At 46.1% G+C, this 23,058-nt stretch overlaps 2 protein-coding genes across 2 annotated transcripts in view; both read left to right on the top strand.

Moving 5' to 3' along the window:
• LOC128343777 (alkaline ceramidase 1-like) overlaps positions 1 to 12,593 on the top strand; it is a 33,540-nt gene extending 20,947 nt beyond the window's left edge. Inside the window, exons 3-6 of the mRNA XM_053293213.1 lie at positions 5,420 to 5,558; positions 6,312 to 6,449; positions 9,104 to 9,247; positions 12,425 to 12,593. Coding sequence (XP_053149188.1) covers positions 5,420 to 5,558; positions 6,312 to 6,449; positions 9,104 to 9,247; positions 12,425 to 12,593 — 590 coding nt within the window. The remainder of the gene's footprint in view (positions 1 to 5,419; positions 5,559 to 6,311; positions 6,450 to 9,103; positions 9,248 to 12,424) is intronic.
• A 4,287-nt stretch (positions 12,594 to 16,880) lies between these two features.
• Positions 16,881 to 23,058, top strand: part of LOC128343778 (alkaline ceramidase 1-like) — a 41,686-nt gene continuing 35,508 nt past the window's right edge. The window contains exon 1 of the mRNA XM_053293214.1: positions 16,881 to 17,132. The gene's annotated coding sequence lies outside the window, so the exon portion shown is untranslated. The remainder of the gene's footprint in view (positions 17,133 to 23,058) is intronic.

Consider the following 23,058-nt stretch of genomic DNA (forward strand, 5'->3'; position numbering starts at 1 on the left):
GTGTTGTAGCCTTGCCTCATAAGAAAGGTGCTCTAGGCCCCTGTTCATCTTGGTTGCCCTCTTCTGCACCTTTTCCAGTTTTACAATGTCCTGTCTTACAATGTCCAGTTTTACAATGTCCTGGTGACCACAATTGTATGCAGTACTCCAGGTGTAGCCGCACCATTGTTTTGTATAAGGGCATTATAATATTAGCCGTTTTATTTTTAATCCCCTTCCTAATGATCCATAGCAAAGAATTGGCCTTTTTCACAGCTGCCGCACATTGAGTCAAGACTTTCAACGAGCTGTCCACCACAACCCCAAGATTCTTCCCCTGGTCAGTTACCGACACCTCAGATCCCATCAGCGTATACTTGAAGTTGGATTTTTTTGTCCCAATGTGCATCACTTTACACTTGCCAACATTGAAGCGCATTTGCCACTTTGTCGCCCACTCCCCCAGTTTGGAGAGATCCTTTTGGAGCTGCTCACAATCCATTTTGGATTTCACTACCCAGAAGAGTTTGGTATCATCTGCAAATTTGGCCACATCACTGCTTATCCCTGCTTCTCGATCATTTATGAATAAATTGAAAAGCACCAGTCCCAGTACAGATCCCTGGGGGACCCCACTTCTTACTTCCCTCCATTGTGAAAACTCTCCATTTATACCTATCCTCTGTTTCCTGTCTTTCATCTAGTTAGAAATCCACACATGTACTTGTCCCCTTATCCCATGACTGCTAAGTTTCCTCAGGAGTCTATTTTATTTATTTTTATTTATTAGATTTATATACCACCTTTCCAAAATGGCTCAGGGTGGTTTACAGTATGATAAAAACAATTTAAACAAGTTAGCAGTTAAAATCAAACGATAAAAACAGAATAAAACCAATTAAACAATTCAAACAGCTTAAAAAAAAACACACCCGGAAATCAGGGCAGCAATTTAAAACAATTTAAAACAGTTTGTCAATCATTTAAAAATCCTGGGAGGCTAGGCCAAACAGATAGGTCTTAAGGCCTCTCCTGAAGGACAGTAATGATCTCAAATTACCAATTTCTGCTGGGAGTGCATTCCACAGCCCAGGAGCAGCTACAGAGAAGGCCTGCCTCTGTGAACCGGTGGCAACTGGAGACGGACCTCCTCCAGTCTATGATGAGGAACTTTTTTGAAAGCTTTTTGGAAGTCCAGGTATACTATGTCAACGGGATCACCTTGTTGACACTCTCAAAGAATTCCAAAAGGTTTGGGAGGAAAGATTTACATTTGCAGAAGCCATGCTGCTTCACTCCCAGCAGGGCCTGTTCTTCTATGTGCTTTACAATTTTATCCTTGGGGATGCTTTCCGTCAATTTGCCTGGAACGGACGTTAAGCTAACCGGCCTGTAATTTCCCAGATTGCCTCTAGATCCCTTTTTGAAGATCGGTGTTACATTGGCTACTTTCCAGTCCAGAGCCTGATTGCAGGGATAAGTTATATATTTGAGCAAGGAGGTTGGCAAATTCACATTTGAGTTCTTTGAGAACTCTTGGATGGATGCCATCTGGCGATTTGCTAGTTTTCCGTTTTTCCAGACAGTTTAGAACATCATCTCTCGTCACTTTTATCTGACTCAGTTCTTTAGCCTCCATCCCCAAAAAGCCTAGTTCAAGAACAGGTATATGCTCAGTATCCTCTACCGTAAAGATGGATGCAAATAATTCATTTAGCTTCTCTGCAACCTCCATATCCTCCCTAACAATCTCTTTCACTCCCTCATTGTCTAATGGTCCAACTGCCTCCCTGGTAGGTTTCCTGCTTCTGATGTATTTAAAGAATTTTTTATTATTCCCCTTGATACTTTTAGCTGTGTTCCTTAAACTCTCTTTTCGCATCCCTTATTGTCACCTTGCATTCCCTTCCCCTGCCAGAGTTTGTGTTCCTTTCTGTTCTCTTCATTTGGACAGGCCTTCCAATTTTGGAAGGAAGTCTTCTTCCCTTTTATGGCTTCCTTGATATTACCTGTTAGCCATGCTGGCATCCTCCTGGACTTAGTGGTACCTTTCCTCCCTTTGGGTATAGAATCTAACTGGGTTTCTAGTATTGTGGTTTTGAGTAAACTCCATGCACTCTGGAGTGAAGTGACTCTCCTGATTTTCCCTTTCAGTTTTCTTTTCAACATACTCCTCATTTTGGAGAAATTTCCTCTTCTGAAATGCAAAGTGTCTGTGTTAGACTTCCTTGGTGATTCTTTTCCTGCATGTATGCTGAATTTGATCGCACTATGGTCACTGTACCCTAAAGAGTTGATGACACTGACATCATGCACCAGGTCCTGGGTGCCACTCAGGATTAAGTCCAAGGTCACCTTTGCTCTGGTTGGTTCCAAGACCAACTGTTCGAGGGCACAGTCATTCAGCGCATCTAGAAATTTGACCTCTTTGTCATTACCTGACTGTGAATTTACAGAATTTGTGAATTTATCTTGCAGCCACAACAGCTGGTCTTGTGGTAGCAAGCATGGATTGTCCCCTTTGCTAAGCAAGGTCTGCCCTGGTTGCATATGAATGGGAAGCTGGATGTGTGAGCACTGTAAGATATTCCCCTCAGAGGATGGAGCCACTCTTGGAAAAGCAGGAAGTTCCAATTTCACTCCGTGGCGGAATCTCCAAGATAGGACTGAGAGAGACTTCTGCCTGTAACCTTGGAGAAGCTGCTGCCAGTCTGTGTAGACAATACTGAACTAGATGGACCAATAGTCTGACAGCTTGGCAGCTTCCTATGTTCCTATGACTGGATCCCTTCTAGTTTATCAATATCCTGCTTAAAATGCGGGGCCCAGCATTGGACACAGGAATCTTCTCTCATAGATTACTTCTTGTGGTCTGGATATGGTGCTTCTGAAATTTGTGAGTTATATATTTCTGAAATGTGAAAGGTGGATAGAGCCATAGTTTAGTGCTTAATTTATGGAATTCTTTGCCACGAGATGTGGTGATGGCCACCAGCTTGGATGGCTTTAAAAGGGGCTTAGACAAATTCATGGAGGACAGGTCTATCAAGGGCTACTAGGCTGGTGCCTGTGGGCCACCTCTAGAGGCAATCTGCCTCTCAGTACCAGTTGCAGGGGAGCAATAGCAGGAGAGAGGGCATGCTCTCAGCTCCTGCCTGTAGGCTTCCCAGCAGCATCTGGTGGGCCACTGTGTGAAACATGATGTTGGACTACATGAGCCTTGGGCCTGATCCAGCAGGGTTGTTCTTATGTTCTTAGTGATAATGCTTTCCATGCAGAAGTCCTAGATTCAGTCCCTTGGAGCATCTTCAGGTAAGGCTGGGCAAGACTCCTGCCTGAAACCCTGGAGAGCTGCTTGCAATCAGTGTAGATGGTACTGAGCTAGGTGGACCAAGGATCTGATTTGATATAAGGCAGCTTCCTATGTTCCTATGACACCTCAGGACATTTGCAGTTTAGTGGCCACAACCAGCTCAGGAACTCAGTGGCACAGCAAACTTTGAAGGGGCTTGAATGCAAGAATTGAGCATGCGTCTCAATCATCGGATAATTTATCCACAGGGATCAATGGAAAACCCAAAAAAGATTAATAATGCCTGAGTTGCTAGGCAGAAAGCTCTGGAACAGTTTTAGAAACTTTTGTAACTTTCTGCCATGAAGCAAAGCAGTTTTGGCAGTCAGAACCCTCACTCTGTCCACCATTCCAGTCTCATATGGAGGAAACTGCGCCTATTTTGTCTCTGTTTTTTTAATGGCTGCTGCTTTTGTGGTGTCTTAACGGTTTTTATGGTGTTTATTTAATAATTTTATTATTTTTAATGGAGGTTTTTTTGCTTTTTAACTTTTGTAAACCATCTTGGGATGCAGTTTATAAAAGGCAGTATATAAATTGAACAATAAATTACTTTTTTTTGTGCATCTCATGTTATAACTTTAGAATGGCTGGGCAGAAAGTTCTCAAAATTCATATGGTGTTAGCACATTATAGTAGCATTACATGTATGGATGTTCAAGGAGCTCCATCCACCTGCTGATTTTTAATGAATTTTTAAGAAACGTTTTAAAACTTTAAAAAATTTCATTATAATCAGTGGGTGGACTGATCTCTTTGAACATTCAAACATTTAATGTAGGAACTCCATGTGAAATTTCAGGGCTTTCTGCCCAGCCATTTGGGTGTTATTAATATGAGTTTCCCATTGATCCCTATGGGTAAATTATTATTAAAGTTGGACATTTGAGTGCAGCCTCCACTAGTGGTAGCTCCTGTTCATTGCATATATTTGCTCAATTGTGGATCCCAGTTTTCTAGATCAGAGAGTGTTGGCTGCCGTTATGCCAGGATCTACCCAGTTTCATAGTCAGGGACTGAATACTAGGGTTCAAATTGTTTGGAATCACTTTCCCTGAATCCCAGTGCTGGGGAGGAGACACCTGTCATGGTGCATGTCAGCACCAACTGTCTGGGGAAATGTAGTCGGGAGGTCCTGAAAGCCAAATTTAGGCTGATAGGTAGTGTATTGAAGTCCAGGACCCACAAGGTAGCATTCTCAGAAATGCTACCTGTTCGGCTCTCAGGTACAGTGAGAGAGGCAGATCTGAGGGGTTTCAGTGCATGGATGAGACGTTGGTGCCGGGAGGAGGGGTTTAGATTTGTTAGGCAATGGGATACATTTTGGGGCAAGCAAGGCCTGTACGAGCTGAACTTGAACCAAGCTGGAACCAGATGCAGGCACTTAAAATAAAAAATAAATGACACTTGGGGAATAGCCAACAGGAGCTGGACAGTATCCGGTTCAGCAAATGCCATCCTTTAAAGTGTGAGGGTGAGAAGGATTCAGATAAAACAGAAGGGGACAGAGCAGAGCCGCATAAAGAGCAGACAGGAGTCTGTGCCAGCTGGTCAAAGAGTCAAAAGAAAGATAGCATACACCAGGCGAGAGATTCAGCGTATAGGTGCTTATATGCCAATGCCAGAAGCCTCCAAGCCAAGATGGGTGAGCGGGAGTGCTTGGTTGCTAACACAGAAATAGATATAGTGGGCATAACAGAAACATGGTGGAACAGTGAGAACCAGTGGGACACTGTTTTACCTGGATATAAACTCTATAGAAAGGACAGAGAGAGGCATCTTGGAGGTGGAGTAGCACTGTATGTTAGAGAAGGATGCTGGACTAGATGGGCCTTGGGCCTCATCCAGCAGGGCTGTTCTTATGTTTCTAGCTGTCTGTGAACTGGTTGTGATCAGTGGTAGGGGAGAAATTCACTCTGGATTTGCTTTGAGGCCCTCTCATCTTTGGGACCATAAATAATTGGAAATCAGTTGGTATGGGGAAGGACTCTTCTGGGGCTGTGTTTGTGTAGACCAAAGTCCTTATAGCTCATGCTGAAGCTCTGGAAGGAAGATCTGAAAGAAACCAGATCTCTTTGATGTCAACAGGTGTCTTCTCCGTGTATTTCCATTCAACCCTCAGCTATGCTGGGCAGATGCTGGATGAGCTGTCCATCATGTGGGCCTTTGGAACATGCTATGCTTTTTGGCTTCCATCACATCATCTCCCAGGTTTCATCAAGAACAGGTAGGAAAATCAAGTCCCAGCTGAATCCAGGTGGGAAAATCAGTTTTTGATGGCCTCTAATTAGATGACCTCACACCCTTAGCATTTATATTAGCCTTAAGGCGGGGTACTCAAATGTGGGTGCCCAGTTGTTGTTGGACCACAACGGGCTTAAAGTTACTAGTTGTCACATAAGTGACCATCTTTACTACAGTATATCGCTGCTGCCCAATGTAGGTGCCTGCTTGCTTTAGCTGGGCAGCTGGGATGACCTTTGCACCTTGGGTGACTTTGGGTGACCCTACTGGGAGTATACCTCTTGGCATACTTTGCTCATATAGAGAATATAAAATATAGGCAAAGCATAAAGCATCAAAACAGGGTGGATTACAAAGGGCTTTCTATAGAAAATAATTCCAAGGAGTTTAGTTCTTAATACAAAATCTTACCCACAGCTCTCCCCAAGCTTCAATGAGACAGATGAGGTGCTAGAAAGCAACCTGACAGCCTTCTGAATTTACCCCTTTTAATTCCAAAATTTCTCATGAGCGAGCAGAAATTATCAACTGGAGATATATATCAGCATATAAAGTCCCAAGGGCAATGTAGCAGGTTTTAATTTCTTTTGGATGATATTTTTGTGACCTTGTCCCTCTATTCCTTCCTTAAGCTCTGGTGGGTGTCTCATTCCAAATGCTGGGGAGAGATTCCAGACCCTCATGGATCTTCAGAGCTATTTTGTCCCTGAGCACACCTCTGTCTTTATATCCCTAGGGATCAATTCATCTGGATGGTAGCCATCGTAACGATTTTCATCACCCTGATGTCCTTTCTGAAGCCGACACTGAATGCTTATGTTCTGAATACTTTCATATTCCACTTCTTATACCTGACGTTCCAGGAAGTGAAAACGTAAGAACGAGCTGAGAATTACGAGTACCAGACCAAGACAAGTGCTGGAGCATGTACATCAGCTGGGTCTCCAATGATAACATTATGAATTTATGAATTGGGACCTTTTGTGGCCAGCTGCATATTCTGTTCTAGATGGGGTGTGGGTGGATGACCAAGCTGCGGCCTCTGCTGAGGAAGGGATCTGAGTGCCAGCAAGAATTCTGGAAGTGACATAGACCTTGGATAGGGACTTACAAGTTAGCCAAAGAGGTCAGGACCTTGGACAGCACCAAGCAGGTGCAAAGGAATGGAGTAGGAATGTACAAAATGTTTTGATGATGAATTGTTTTGATTTGAAACAGGCTGTTTTGGGTGTTTTGAGCTGGAAACAAAGTGGAGAACGTTTTGATGTTTCACATGCCATTTTGGAGGCCTGTTTTCCCTTTGCTGATCGTTTTTCTGGCACTGGCTTCTGATTGGCTTGCGATCTCCTTGCTTCTTGGTTGGCTTGTTAGCATACAAATCAAGTGCTGTCACGGGCAACTGTGCCCTCATTGGCTGGGTGGAAGGCAGTTGGGGGAACCAAAAAGAGGGAGTTTCAAAATGTATTCAAAGGGACTGGGAGGCAGAGAGGATCCTTTAACTTCTCATGGTAAGTCTAGAAGCTTTGTTTTTTGTCAGACCATTAGTCCATCTAGGTCAGTATTGTCTACAGTACACAGAGTCAGACTTCTCCCAGGTTACAGGCAGGAGTCTGTCCCTCAGCCCTATATCCGGAGATGCCAGGGAGGGAACCTGGAATCTGCACACACACACACACACACACACACACACACACACACTCAGATGCTCTTCTCAGAGAGTGGCCCCATCCCCTCAGGAGGAATATCTTAGAGTGCAGCTCACCTTTCTTCCTACTCATTCCATCCTGTTCAGAGTCTTCAGACAGCTGAGCTCAGAGCTGAACTGCCCAAGCCATGACTACTCTGTCCTCCTGTCTCTGTGGCAGGCAGGATGGAAGGAAAGAGGGTTTGATTTTGTGGTTTTCTCAGCACTAATATGGTGTCCTATTGCTGCTATAAATATCTGGTTTTGCTGGATCTCAGATTGACAAAGGCAGAACTTACCTTCCTTCCATGAGTTGTGGTTTGTTTTGTTTGTGAGATAGTGTTGTGACGAGAAATGGACAGTGGCAGCGCTCTCTCTCTCTCTCTCTAATATTTATTTGTGATTGCTGTGATGACTTCCATGTCTGGCCTTGAGATGAATTTGTGCTTCACTCACTGCTCTGGTCTACTCTGCAATCTGCATTGCAATGTGTAGTTAAACTGTAGCTGAGGTTGCTCAAGGAGCTTATGGCTATGCTTGCTGCTCAGGGTGCTGCTGTGGCAGGAGTTGTCATGCGAAGAAGTAAAAATTGTGTGTGAGGAAAAACTTGTGCCAATGATGTTACTGCAGTACAGGCACTGTGGCTGGCAGTGGATTCTGGGTCAGTGATTCTTTTCTGGGCCATTTTTGGACTGTGTTGAAATCTGTATTGCAGGGGACAGATTCCCTTTTACAGAGTGGCTCTGCAGGATTGCAAGGCAGGGTTGCAAAATGCATTGTAAATTGCAAACTGCAAATTTGCAAAGCAAAACTTGTGTGCACTCTGTGAGTGCAACTTGCTCCGGTCATAGAGAACAATGGGGAAACTTGAAACACTCCATTGTTCTGCATGGGAATCGCCCCGAGACACTAAAGGGGATTGTGTGGTATGGCATGATGGGTGCTACCTACTACTCAATCCACAAAAGAAATGGGCTAGCGGACGATCTTTAACACATTTTTAATCTTTCTCCAAAACCTCCATGGGATCTTATGGGAGTTTAGGGAAAGGTTAAAAATGTCTTCAAAATTGCCTGCATACCCATTTCTTTTGTTCTTGCTGGCTGTTGTCCAAATTGAGCATTTTGACCTCACCCCAACCCTAGGGAAGACTCTGTACCTTGAAAGGATATTGGCTCAGTGGTTGCTTCCCCAGAGGCCATATTTGCATGTAAAAAATGGACCAGTCCTTCCTCCACCTGTACACCCCCCCCCCAGACATTCAAAATATCAGTCTTGGAGACTGCAGATAGGAGGGGGAACTGGCTACGTGGGCTTCCTTCTGACATGAAAGACAACCCCGGCAGCCAATCACAGCCAGAATGGGGGAGGAGCTTCCTCCCTCAACTCTGGTTTCAGCTCTGCTGTTGCTCTTTGTACTTTGTATTGCTTTTATGCTTGTGTTTTAAATTTTTAATCAGATTTCTTTTATATTTTTAGCTTAATATTTTAATTGTGTCTTTTTTACAATCTTGTTTTAAAATTTTGCTATAAATTGCCTTGGGATTGTTTGAATCATAGGCAGTATATAAAGTTAACAATTAAACAAACCAACCAACCAACCTCGGGCTCCTTCACCTCTGGTTTCCTGTTATGTGTGAATGTGGTCATTGAGTCTCCCTCATCCTCAGGATTCTTGGAATATTGAACAAGTTTCTGAAACTAACAGGCACAAACAGTGACTCATGCAGAGAGAGACAGGACCCTCCAGTTATTCAGTCTGTATAATTCTTGCAATTCTCTTGCGGCCACCAGTCAGCCTAATGGAAGGATCTAACCATCCTGGATCTTGGCTTTTTCCTCAGGAATCGCAAGCGTTTCCCCTACCTTCACCGGATGGCTTTGACGATGACAGGGTGGTGGACAATTGCCATCGTCTGCTGGATTGTGGACAGGTTTCTTTGCGAGTTCTGCCACAAGATCAACTTCAGATACTTACACAGCTTGTGGTAAGAGAGAAAGGATTTTTTTCCATATCATGCAGAAACACAGTTTAGAATGTTTAGTCGATGTTGGGAAACCAATCCGTTTAGGGCTGAAGAACTGAATCCTCAGACTCGGATGGGGGTGGGTGGCTCCAAACTGGCAGCTTCCAAATTTCCAGAAAACTATATTTAGGAAAAGCTGTATAATGGGAGGTCAGGAACTGGCTGCCCTCAGTCCAATCCTGGCCCCATCAGGAATGCCCAGTCATTTCTTTCTCTTCCATGCTTTCTGGAACAGCTCAAAGGTGTTGTTTCCCAGTAATGTAGTTGCAAATTCAGAAGTGCAGGGACTCTGCGTGGCAGCCCTTATGCCCATGCACACCCCCAACAGCCAGAGAAGCTGAGAAGTACCGGCACTCTGTCCCTGTGCGTCCCCCCTCCACTACACCACTGGTGTTTCCAAATGGAAAAAATACTCTGAAAACTTTAGCTTTTTTCATTTTATCCACTTTGCATCCAGATGATGTACTTCCCTGCTGCACAATTTCATAGCGCCATCTGTTGGCCATTTGATGCCAACCCTAAAGTAGTCTCATAAGACAAGGTTTCTCATAATGGATTGCCCACAAATGGTAAGCAGATGGCCCTGTGAAATTGCACAAAGAGGAAGTACAAAATCTGGATAGGGAATGGATGAGTGAGAAGACCTTCCATTTTTAAATGGAGTATGTCTGAAAACAGCCAGGTTCAGAAGGAAACAAAGACCAATCTGCAAGAATAAGGAAAGGAGCTTAACTACCTTCCTCTCCCTCATATATCCTCTCTCTCTCTCTCTCTCTCTCTCTCTCTCTCTCTCTCTCTCTCTCTCCTGTCCCTGAAGCGGTTGCAGAGTGAAAGCAGGCATAATATTGAAAGAGAATGGTTGGCATACTGTGCAAGGGTTTACAAGCTCACTAACTTTGGGAGCATGAAAGTTGTGCAACTGCACAAATTGCACAAACAGAAAAATTGTGTAATGTTATTTGCACAATTTTTCTGTTTGTGCAGTTTGTGAGATAAATGGACTTACTCCGGTATAATGTCATTTGTGCAATTTTTGAATTTGAGCAATCTGTAGAACTTGGGTGCATGCAAAGTGACAAGGCTCACATATCCTTGTGCAGTATGTCAGCCAATATTTAGAACTCAGGGTAATCCAACAAAATTGATTAGAAGAAGATTCAGGGCAGGAGAGGGAAAAGATCTTCTTCCCACAATGTATCTTTAATATTTGGAACTCTCTGCCACAAGAAGCAATCAAGGCTGCCGGCTGAAAAGAGTCAACATGGGAGGACTGTTGCTCTTGGGCCCTAGCTGTGGGCTTGCTGGAGGCATCTCAGCCGGCCAAGGTGGGAAGTAGAATGCTTGATCTTTGGTCAGATCCAACAGGTCTTTCTTATGCTTTTATTTGAGAACATAGAAATGGGACCTCCAAGTTCAGAGGCAATCTCCCTCAGTGTACTAAATGCTGGAAGGGGCTATTTGTCTAAATGTCTCACTCTGGGACTTCCTAAAGAGAAGAACATAAGAACAGCCCTGCTGGATCAGGCCCAAGACCCATCTAGTCCAGCATCCTGTTTTGCACAGTGGCCCACCAGATGCCACTGGAAGCCACAGGCAGGAGCTGAGGGCATGCCTTCTCTCCTGCTGTTACTCCCCTGCAACTGGTCCTCAGAGGCATCCTGTCTTTGAGGCTGGAGGTGGCCTTTAGTGCCCCAACTAGTAGCCATTGATAGACCTCTCCTCCATGAAGTTACCCAAACCCCTCTTACAGCGATCCAGTTTATTAGCTGTCACCACATCTTGTGGCAGAGAATTCCACAAGTGGATTATGCGTTGCATGAAAAAGTACTTCCGAAGCTTTGAGGTCTTCTAGTCCAACCCATGCTCAGTACAGGAAACAGCTACAAGATCCCTGTCAGGTTGGCTGTTCAGCTTCTGCAACAATAATAATTTTATTTGTTGGGTGCCCCACAGCAGTTGTTCTCTGGGCGGCTCACAAAGTATAACAATAAAGCAACGGATTATAGCATATGATTAAGGCACATTAAAACAAAGCAAAAGATACAAAAACATTTATTTTTATTTGTTTAACTGTTTAAAAAAAAGTCCTGGGTGAACAGAAAGATCTTCCCCTGGTGTCTAAAAGTATGGAATGACAATGCCAGGTGAGGTTCACTGGGGAGGCTATTCCATAAACAGGGTGCCATCACTGAAAAGGCCCTCTCCCTTACCTCATTGGGCAGGGATACTCAGAGCAGCGCCTCTGAAGAAGATCTCAGGGTCTGGGGAGAGATATATGGGGCAAGGCTCTCTCAGAACTCTGCTTGAAATCCAGCAGGACTCTGTTTTTGTTTTGTGTGGTCACAGCAAGCCCCTCACCCGCAGTGCAAGCCTGCTGAAGCTATCACACAACAAACAGAACAAAGTCCAGCTAAACGATAATCTTGACTTTGCAATGTCCACATCAGTCATACATTCCATCAAGCCAACTTGGTATCAACTGCCTTTCCCCTCTTCACATACTTCATATGCCCTGCCCTTTCAGAGTTTAAATTCTGCAAGTTGATTTGCTTCTGTGTCCACCCTTTGCTTAAAACTGCTGTGAGATTTGGAGTGAGGGTGGGAGTGGGGAGGTGTTAGAGACTGCCCAGGTGCTAGCCTGTCAGCACTATCCCCAAGCAACTTTGATACAAATGGGCAAAACTGGTTTTACCCATCAGAGAGGAAAATAGATGCTTGTTCTGAACAGGCTTAGATGCTCTGAACATGCTTCCACACTGGCCCTTATGCTCTTCAAACATTACAGACAATTCCAGAAACAGGAAATGGGGTGGGTGCACAGGAAGTGATCTTGTAGCAAACTATTCTGGAGCAGGGATGGATCTCTAATAGAGCAAATGTGTGCAATGGATATGGGCCTCTGCTAGGGGAGCTGGGCCCAAATTTCCTACTTAAATCACAGTTTCCCCACAGGGATCAATAAGAAACTCAAAAAGATTAATACATCCTGAATGGCTGGACAAAAAACTCTGAAACCCATGGATTTTGCAATGATTTTTAAACCAAGTTTTATTTTTATTTATAGATCCTCCCCCAGCAGTAGCCAGCAGTAATTTCTGCCTCTTGACCACCCACCTCTCCATTTCCTTTGCTCTGCAGGCACATCTTTATCCTCATAGCCGTCCATCACGCTGTGACCCTCATCACATTCTGTGATGTTTTCTATGACTTGTCGTGCAGTGAACTGGAGGTGGTCTACTGGCCCAGGAACTTTGGTCCATTGGCACTGCCGTACGTGGTGTTCCAGAGATCAAATAAATCGTATTAGCAGGACTGTGAGATTTAGGCATAGTTAGTGGGGAACTAACTAACTAACACTGGCATAATTAGTGTAGAAACACATGTGCTGTCCCCTCCTTCGTACCAAAGAATTTAAGTGCGCAACGGCCTATTTACCAACGATACTTTGCAAGGGAAGACAATAGAGATGTGCACGAATCACAAATTGCCATTCATTTCTTGGTCGTCAAAACCAGCTGTTTTGATTCAACCATGAATCAGGCCATCTCAAAACCAGGTCGATTTGATTTGGACTTGATTTTTTTAATCGAATCCAAATTGATTTGACCTAAGCTGTGGCAGGTGTGGAGGAGAGCTGCTGATATACTTTAAAAAGGAAACAGCACTGGGGTACCCTGAAATTAATTACCTTCTTTGCCGAGCCTGCAGCGGTGATCCAAACCGCCAGTGCCACCATCTCCCTGTGGCCGCTGGCCGCTCCTATGAAGAACAGGTGCCTGGCGCCTGCCTGCCTGAAAATAGTAGTTTAACTTTTAAGGCTCCACTCCTCTTGAAGGAGCCAGGGGAGGCTCTTCACTTGGGGCAAAGTGGGCGGTGCCCTCCCAAATTATCAATGCCACCACCATTTTTGATAACTCACTGCCTTCCTGTGTGTGGCTGCCCTCTACACCTCCCTGCCTGCAGCTTGCCCTCCCAGCAATGTTTACATAGAGTGGGCGCCGGTAGCAGGCTCCTATTGAAAAGGCTGAACAGTGTTCCCCCTTCATTGAAATATTAATGAGGCAGCAGCCAATGAAAAGGCCTACCTTTTTCATAAAGTGGGCAGAGCTTGAAATGACCTTGAAATGAGCTGATAGGAGGCATCATGTTGATTGACTACCCTATCAGCCAGTCAGAGTGGCCAGAGGGGAGGGCCGTCTATTTTGAGAGAGGCAAGGCAAAAAGAGCAGGCATCGCCATTTGGGTTAGCACTGCGGTGCTTGTAGGAACAGCTCCTCCTGCATTGTGTGAGGAATGGGCTTGACAATAAGATGTTCAGTTCAGCAAAGAAACAAACTCAATTGTTAATATAGGTCTGGACAACATTTGACTGGTGGTGGTCGTGGTGGTGAGTTTATTTGTTGTACTCTTGAAATTTGCCTCCCTGTCTGCCCTGAATGAATGTGCTTCAACTTGTTTGTGTCTCCTGACTCTGGCTGCTCCAGAGTCGGGCTGGTAAAGGGCAAGGGCAGCAGCCAGAGTGGCCCATGCACTGGCCTGGCCTGCCCAGCTCCTCAGATGCTCCCTCTGCTGCTCCTCCTGGACTGGATGGATGGACACAGAGCCTGCCCCCTTCAGAGTATGGCCGCTTGGCTGGGCCAGCCCTGCTCCCTTGGTCAGTTGGCGCGGCCCAGGCCACACTCCGAAGCTTCTGTCTCCTGACTCCGGCTGAGCAGGGGAGACATGGGGTGGGGGGAGAGTCCTTGCTAGCCTGAACTCCCCTGCCCTGTTCCCTCAATCAACCACCTGACTGAGGGAGTGGGGTGGCTCAGGAGAGAGGTCAGGCTAGCAAGGAGGATAGCATCAACCTTTGTTATGTTTAAATCCATTGGCTTAAAAAAGGGGGGATGTTTTAAGCCACACGGGTAGGAAGCCCATTTCCAAAGCAATATGAGTCATGTTAGAAATCCTTCCTAAGGCGGGACTCTTCGGGAGATTGCCTGCCCCACCTGCGTGCGATTCTGTTTTGTTTTCCCTGCTCCATCCTTTGAAGAAGGAGGACCGCCCACTTCCTGAAAGAGCAGCTTCCACTCTAAATGGCCAAGCAGCTCTCGCTGAGAAGTCACCAACAAGAAGTCACCAACAAGGGCCGGCTGGCTGACTGAGGGAGCGGGCTGGCACGGGGGATTGTTCAGGCTAGCAAGAGAAGGAAGATGTCTACTAATTGTGTTTAAATCCATTGGCTGGAAATTAAATGGGAAAAGAGCAGCAAAATGCAGCCGTGATATTACAAATAAGTCAACACAGAGCATCAGAGGAGGTAGTGAGAAACTACCGATAGAGATGTAGTTTGCTTGCTTGGACCCCCCTGCTGAGAAGGCAGGGTGGAAACTGCCTCTTGTTGCAGCAGAGAAAAACTGGCAAGGCAGCAAGGGGAGCAGAGTGATTGGTTGCAGGGGTATTTGAGAGTTTTTCAGAAACCAGGCTACCCCTCAAGGCAGTTGCTATGTTTGCAATCTATTCCTAAAGTAAATATCAATTGCATGAACCCCTTTTCAAAAGCTCTTTCTATCCCTATGAATAAATATGTCAGCTTTGATTTCCCCCGCCCTTGACTAACAAGCAGAAGGTTTCCAGTTCGAATCCCCATTGGTACTGGGCAGCAGCGATATAGGAAGATGCTGAAAGGCATCATCTCATACTGCTGCACGGGAAGGGGCAATGGTAAACCCCTCCTGTATTCTATCAAAGAAGCCACAGGGCTCTGTGGGCACCAGGGGTCGAAATCGACTCGACAGCACACTTTACCTTTAAAATGGTGGATGGCTAGCTTTGCTTTGTAGTTTTTATAACTGCAATACAGTATTTAACATTAAGCAACTGTTGGTCTTGAGGATTCTTACTCTCCCTAATTAATTTATAGTAAATCTTTCAACCTGTTAGCCCAAATTTGATAGTTCACTTCTGAAGACTAGAGGAATGTTTTCCCCCTTTGAGTTGCATATTGTTCTCTCCTGCCTCCTTAACAGTTCTGTTCTGTTTATTCAGACACCATTAAGGTCATCTGCATTTGCATTAAAAAAGGGATCACTCACCTATTTTGTCTACCTCCCACAGTAGATCTCCAATTGATGGAGGCTTGTTAAAGAGAGATGGAGAGTAATTTGGCTAGTGAATGAGAAGGGTTATGTGGTGGGTTGTGCTATGGTGATCATATTCCAAAAGGGAATGGACCACACATTTAAACTAGTTTGAAACAGCTTTCATCATTTTGGGCCTCCCCACCCTCCAAAAAAGCAATGGGAACTGCAATTTTGTGCAAATGCTAGGAAGTGGGAAGCCTTTATTAGAACCCTTTCATCAAAGAACTGCAGCTCTCAGTGCCTGGGTGGTGAGGGACCATGATGCTTAAGCAGGTTTGAATCTGGCTTAAGAGTTGAATCATGCCCTTAAGAGTTGGGGAAACTGCACCTGTGGAACATTGGTTTTTATCAAAGACCTTAAAGGAACTGGCATTCCTCTTCTCTTTGGAACAGCACTCCTCCTCCAATTTGTGCAAATAATGTATCTGTGTGTTTTGTCCTTAGACTTTTATTTTATTGCAGGAGCTGGTTGTTATTGTGAAGGGCATGTTGCCAATATACAGTGTGTGGGAAATAAACATACCTAATAAAGTCAATTGTGAAATATTCCTGCATTAGTTTTGAGGAGTGGCTCCTTCATCTTCCCGTGTCCCATCCCAAATTGTTCCCAAGGTTCCTATAACCCCCCAAAGCAACCTTTCAGGGAGCTGGTGGGAAGAGAGGTGGGGGAGTTTTTTGACATCATCTTCTATGTGCCCAAGCTACCTAATGGCACAGCGGGGAAGTAACATTCCCAGGGAGCAAGAGGTTGCTGGTTCGAATCCCTGCTAGTATGTTATTCAGACTATGGGAAATACCTATACTGGGCAGCAGCAATATAGGAAGATGCTGAAAGACATCATCTCATACTGCGTGGGAGGAGGCAATGGTAATACCCTCCTGTATTCCATCAAAGAAAACCACATGGCTCTGTGGTTGCCAGGAGTCAACACTGACTCAATGGCACAACTTTACCTTTATTTTCTATATGCCCATGGGAGTTAGTTGTGTTTGGGTTTGTTGTGGTTGTTGTTTTGCTCCACCTCTGCGCCACCCACTTTGGCTGTGTCCAACACCTGCCCTGCCTGATGCCCACCCAGTCCCTGGAGTCACCAGCCGCCACTGTCTCGGTTCTAATCTAAAGAGCTCCAGATGTTGTAACTGTGCCTGATCAGGAAGGTGCTCCAGGCCCCTGATCATCTTGGTTGCCCTCTTCTGCAACTTTCCCAGCTCTACAATATCCTCCCTAAGCTACAGTGACTAAAAGAAAGCACGCCTTTCATTATGAGTGCAACTGAACCACCTCGACGAGCGATGGCGGAATGTTAGCACAGGAGAAAAGTGAACTGCAATTACTCTGCAAAGGGAAAGCTCGCTTTGATAAAGAGATAACCGGTGTATGTCGAAACGCGTCTTGCACCTTCACCCAGCCTCTGCTTTGTCAGCCCCGTGCTGCTCTTCTCCCCCTCCCCTCCGGCCTCCCTATGCAGATTTATTCAAATGCCTCAAACAAGGCAGTTCCCAGAGGAGATGCTGGGTAGAAAAGGCTGTCCCTGAAACACTTTGGCTGGATTCCTTCTCTGTGCAGCTTCGCCTCGGACCTCACCTGGGCTGGTGCCTTCCAGCCACAGGTAGCAGGGCAGGTTGTAAAGTCAGAGGGCGCTTCACGTACCTGTTGCCAGCAATACCTTTGCAGCTGTTGGAAAAACAGGAGTTCCTGCTGTTGGAGGAGCAAGCAGGAGCAGGTAAGAAGGAATTGAGGCAGCAGTGGGGGTGGTGGGGAGGCATGGCTACCCTCAACACAGAACATCTTTGGCATGAAAAAAGGAGCAATCCAGTTGCCAGCATTGTCAGCTGCAAAAAGAGAGGAATATTTGGCAGGTCTTCTTCCTGATCAGGAAGTGAGTGCTTCTACCCTCTGAATATGTGAAGTATTTCTGTGTTTCCTCACAGCCTTGAATGCTTCCTTTAAGGCTAAGGGGAAGACCCTCTGTGTGTGTTCAGAGGCACTTTTCACCTTTTCTGGGACCAGCACTGAAAGTAGGTTAGGAGGGAAAGATCACAGATTCCGAAACTCGCAGTCATTATTTATTTATATTTATTTATTTGATTTGATTTTATTTGTATACCGCCCCTCCAAAATGGCTCAGGGCAGTTAGGAAGTACTGTGCCTGACTCTTGGACGTGGGGAGGGTGTTTTTCAGTGGGGAGGGAAATTATTTCTGGTTCCTTGTTTTTAGTGACTGTCAGTGCTGATGATTGAAACTATTTGTAAAACTGTTTCCAGGGGCCTTGAGTACACAAGAACTGCACTTCTGAGAATGCATCGATAGATGCACTCTGCACATGCTCAGAGGCCTGCACCACTGCTGTCAGCATATGGGATCACTGTTGTACTGAGAATAAGATAGTTGTGCCCACTTACTTTTGGAGTCCATGATCTCTGCCTCACTGAGAATTTCCAAGTAAACATGCACAAAGTTGCGTTACAGCCTCAACGCTTTTGGTTGAGATCTGTAACTCCAAAAATGGACATGCCACCCTTGAGTTTCTAGCTTTGTAATTAGGCATGAGAAGGAGGCCAAGCAGCCCAGAACTTGCAGCTCCTGGGGATGAAGGATGCACTTGTATCATCACAAAGGTTTTCTTCTGTATACGCAAGAGATGAAGTTGTGGCCAGGACCTTTGTTGCCGTGTGAGCTCAGAACTTGTTAGCCGAAGACTGAACCCAGGACCTTTTGCATGCAAAGTAAGCAGAGCCAGATCCTGCTCTGGAGGTTGGGGTCATGGGCCCCTCCCGCAGTTCCACTTGAAGATAGGAAGGAGAGATGGCGGAAACTTCTGGGAAGGTCTGGAGTGAGGGTGACTGCCACAAAAGTCCCTCTGCTATCGCAGGGTACCCTCAAAACCGATGACTACCCCTCTAAAGTGAGGCTGGCCTGGGATCTTCCCTTGCTTGAGCTTCTGCATCCCCCTCCCTCACGCATAACCCCATCCCAAGGTCTCGCAGTGCTGGAGGTGATGTGCCAACAGCTGCCTTGCTCCACACCCAGGGCTAGTCTCCTTTCAGGATCAACCTTGCAAAGTGTGAAATTGGCGCAGGGAGGAGGGCAGGTTGCCAGCAGCCTCCTCTTCCCTGCTTGTGCTTCTTTGCAAGACGTGTCAGGAGAGCTGCTCCTTGCCAAGCTTGACAGGCGCTTCTGCTAAGGTAGGAGGCATAAAGACATAAGAGCAGCCCCGCTGGGCCTGACCTTGCTGCTTGTGCTTCAAGAATCTGCCGCCTGAAGCAGCCACCTCACCATGCCTTATATAAGGGTCGCCTCTGGCTCCGATTCCCCCTTGTACCACCCCATGTCCCCCCACCCCAGCTTAGCTTACTTGAATCGGGAGAGGGAGGTGGCAAAGATGGGCCAGCCAGAGGGAGGCTGCTCCCTCCCCTGCTTGGTGATGGTGGGGGCAGTGGTGCTGCATCTCTCTTGCAGATCATGCTGACAGTGATTTGGAGTTGCAGGAGGAAATCAGGGCGGCTTCAAAGAGAGGCAGGGCAGTAATAATGGGTGACTTCAATTACTCGCACATAGACTGGGTAAATTCAGAGTCAGGTAATGACACAGAGGTCACATTTCTAGATACGTTGAATGACTGTGCCCTAGAACAGTTGGTCTTGGAACCAACTAGAGAGAAGGTGACCTTGGACTTAATCCTAATGGCACCCAGGACCTGGTGCATGATGTCAGTGGCAGATGATAATAAACTCTTTGGGGTAGTGAAATCCAAAGCAGATTGTGAGGAGCTCTAAAACGATCTCTCCAAACTGGGGGAGTGGGCGACAAAATGGCAAATGCGTTTCAGTGTTGGCAAGTGTAAAGTGATGCACATTGGGACGAAAAACCCCAACTTCAGGTATATGCTGATGGGATCTGAGGTGTTGGTGACTGACCAGGATAGGGATCTTGGGGTTATGGTGGACAGCTTGTTGAAAGTATCATGGAGGAGAGGTCTATCAACGGCTACTAGTCTGAGGGCTATAGGCCACCTCCAGCCTCAAAGGCAGGATGCCTCTGAGTACCAGTTGCAGGGGAGTAACAGCAGGAGAGAGTGCATGCCCTCAACTCCTGCCTGTAGGCTTCCAGCGGCATTTGGTGGGCCACCGTGTGAAACAGGATGCTGGACTAGATGGGCCTCCTTGGGCCTGATCCAGCAGGGCTGTCTTTATGTTCTTCTATACTTTCTACCCTCGGCCCCTCAGACCTGCTAGACTGACTGGCAGCAGCTCTCCGAGATCTCAGAGAAGGGTCTTTCCCTGCGTATCTGGAGAGGCCAGTCGCTGAACCTGGATTTCCAGGAAAGGCAGATGTCCTGCCCCTCAGCTGCAGCCCCTTCTCTTTATAAGGTGGTGGTTGTCATAATTATGGAGGTCATGGATGGAATCAAACACTTCAGTCACACCCTGGAGATGGTCAAGTTATGTTTTTGACATCTTCTCAGACCTAAAGGGTATTCACATGTGCAGCTTAACTCCGGCAAGGGCAGACCAGCCTGGGTTAGGCTGTGCAGGTGACGTGTGCGGAGCGAGGTCACTCCCCATGCTGCCCCTTGGCCAAGCCCCACTTTCTAACCCGGCGTTGAGCCTGTGGTTGGCTTAACTTCGGCTGGCGATTGGCCGGGCTATCGCAGCCAGGTTCAATGGCTTCCACTGCAATTTTCGGCAGCGAGCTGGGGGAAGGAGCCGCCATGCTTGTGCCCCAGGGCACCCTGGGATGTGGGAGGGGGAAGTCCTTCTGGTCCCAGCATTTCCCTTTACAGTGCTCCCAGATGCCTCTGAGAAGCCCACAGGCAAAAGGTGTGGGCATGTTCCTTCTCTCCTGCTGTTCCTCTCCTGCAGTTGCTATTGGGAAGCATCGTGCCTCTGAGGCTGGAGGTGGCCTATAGCCCTCAGACTACTGCTTTTCAGCACAAGTTCCTAAAGTGGTTTACATAGCTATAAAAATAAATCAACAAAATGACTCCCTGTCCCCAGCAAAATTAAGAAGAGCCTTGACTCTTGCTCGATTCAGTGTGTTCCCTACAGAGGGTTAGAGGGGAAATACAAGAATATTCCTTATGTAGCTTGGTTATGCCCCTGTGGTACCGGAGCCATTCGCAAATGTTTTACTTTAAGTAAATTATCCCAGCCATACCGATATGTTTTATCTTCAGTATTGGTTAACATAAGAACATAAGAACAGCCCTGCTGGATCAGGCCCAAAGCCCATCTAGTCTAGCATCCTGTTTCGCACAGTGGCCCACTAAATGCCGCTGGAAGGCACAGGCAGGAGTTGAGGGCGTACCCTCTCTCCTGCCATTACTCCCCTGCAACTGCTACTCAGAGGCACCCTGCCCTTGAGGGTGGAGGTGGCCCACAGCCCTCTGACTAGTAGCCATTGATAGACCTCTCCTCCATGAAGTCATCCAAACCACTCTTAAAGCCATCCAGGTTGTTGGCCATCACCACATCCTGTGGCAGAGAGTTCCACAAGTGGATCACACGTTGTGTGAAAAAGTACTTCCGTTTGTTGGTCCTACACCTCCTGGCAATCAATTTCATGGAGTGACCCCTTGTTCTAGTGTTGTGTGAGAGGGAAAAGAATTTCACTCTCTCCACTTTCTCCATGCCATGCATGATTTTATAGACCTCTATCATGTCTCCCTGCAGTCGTCTTTTTTCTAAACTAAAAAGCCCCAGGTGTTGTAGTCTTGCCTCATAAGAAAGGTGCTGTAGGCCCCTGATAATCTTGGTTGCCCTCTTCTGTACCTTCTCCAGTTCAACAATGTCCTTTTTAAGATGTGGTGACCAGAATTGTACGCAGTACTCCAAGTGTGGTCGCACCATAGTTTTGTATAAGGGCATTATAATGTTAGCCGTTTTATTTTCAATCCCCTTCCTAATGATCCCTAGCATGGAATTTGCCTTTTTCACAGCTGCCACACATTGAAACGACACTTTCAACGAACTGTCAGCCACAACCCCAAGATCCCTCTCCTGGTCCATTACCGACAGCTCAGATCCCATCAGCATATACTTGAAGTTGGGGGTTTTCGTTCCAATGTGCATCACTTTACACTTGCTAACATTGAAGCGCATTTGCCATTTTGTCGCCCACTCCCCCAGTTTGAAGAGATCCTTTTGGAGCTGCTCACAATCTGTTTTGGATTTCACTACCCGGAAGAGTTTGGTATCATCTGCAAATTTGGCCACATCGCTGCTTACCCCTGCTTCTAGATCATTTATGAATAAATTAAAAAGCACCGGTCCCAGTACAGATCCCTGGGGGACCCCACTTCTTACTTCCCTCCATTGTGAAAACTCTCCATTTATACCTACCCTCTGTTTTCTGTCTTTCAACCAGTTAGCAATCCACACATGTACTTGTCCCTTTATCCCATGACTGCTAGGTTTCCTCAGGAGTCTTTGATGAGGAACTTTGTCAAAAGCTTTTTGGAAGTCCAGGTAGACTATGTCAACTGGATCACCTTTATCCACATACTTGTTGATACTCTCAAAGAAGTCCAAAATGTTGGTGAGGCAAGATTTACCTTTGCAGAAGCCATGCTGGCTCACTCCCAGCAGGGCCTGTTCTTCTAGGTGCTTTACAATTTTATCCTTGAGGATGCTTTCCATCAATTTGCCTGGAACGGATGTTAGGCTAACCGGCCTGTAATTTCCGGATTGCCCCTGGATCCCTTTTTGAAAATCGGTGTTACATTTGCTACTCTCTGGTCCTCTGGTACAGAGCCCGATTTCAGGAATAAGTTAAATATTTTAGCAAGGAGGTCGGCAATTTCACATTTGAGTTCTTTGAGGACTCTTGGATGGATGCCATCCGGCCCTGGTGATTTGTTAGCTTTCAGTTTTTCCAGACAGTTTAGAACATCATCCCTTGTCACTTCTATCAGACTCAGCTCTCTAGCCTCTATCCCTAAAAAGCCTGGTTCAGGAACAGGTATATGCTCAGTATCCTCTGCCGTGAAGACAGATGCAAAGAACTCATTCAGTTTCTCTGCAACCTCCATTTCCTCCTTAATAATCCCTTTCACTCCCTCATTGTGTAATGGCCCAACTGCCTCCCTGGCAGGTTTCCTGCTTCTGATGCACTTAAATAAGTTATTGTTATTCCCCTTGATACTTTTGGCTAAAGGTTCCTCAAACTCTCTTTTTGCCTCCCTTATTGTCACCTTGCATTTCTTTTGCCAGAGTTTGTGTTCCTTTCTGTTCTCTTCATTTGGACAGGCCTTCCAATTTCGGAAGGAAGTCTTCCTTTTTATGGCTTCCTTGATGGTACCCGTTAGCCATGCTGGCATCCTCCTGGACTTAGTGGTACCTTTCCTCCTTTTGGGTATACAATCTAACTGGGTTTCTAGTATTGTGGTTTTGAGTAAACGCCATGCACTCTGGAGCAAAGTGACTCTCCTGATATTCCCCCTCAGCTTTCTTTTCACCATACTCCTCATTTTGGAGAAGTTTCCTCTTTTGAAATTTAAAATGTCTGTGTTTGACATCCTTGGTGATTCTCTCCCCGCATGTATGCTGAATTTTATGGCACTGTGGTCACTGTTCCCTAAAGGGTTGATGACACTGACGTCACGCACCAGGTCCTGGGTGTCACTCAGAATTAGATCCAAGGTCACCTT

This window comes from Hemicordylus capensis, chromosome 2 (genome assembly GCF_027244095.1).
Source record: "Hemicordylus capensis ecotype Gifberg chromosome 2, rHemCap1.1.pri, whole genome shotgun sequence".
NCBI lineage: Eukaryota > Metazoa > Chordata > Lepidosauria > Squamata > Cordylidae > Hemicordylus > Hemicordylus capensis.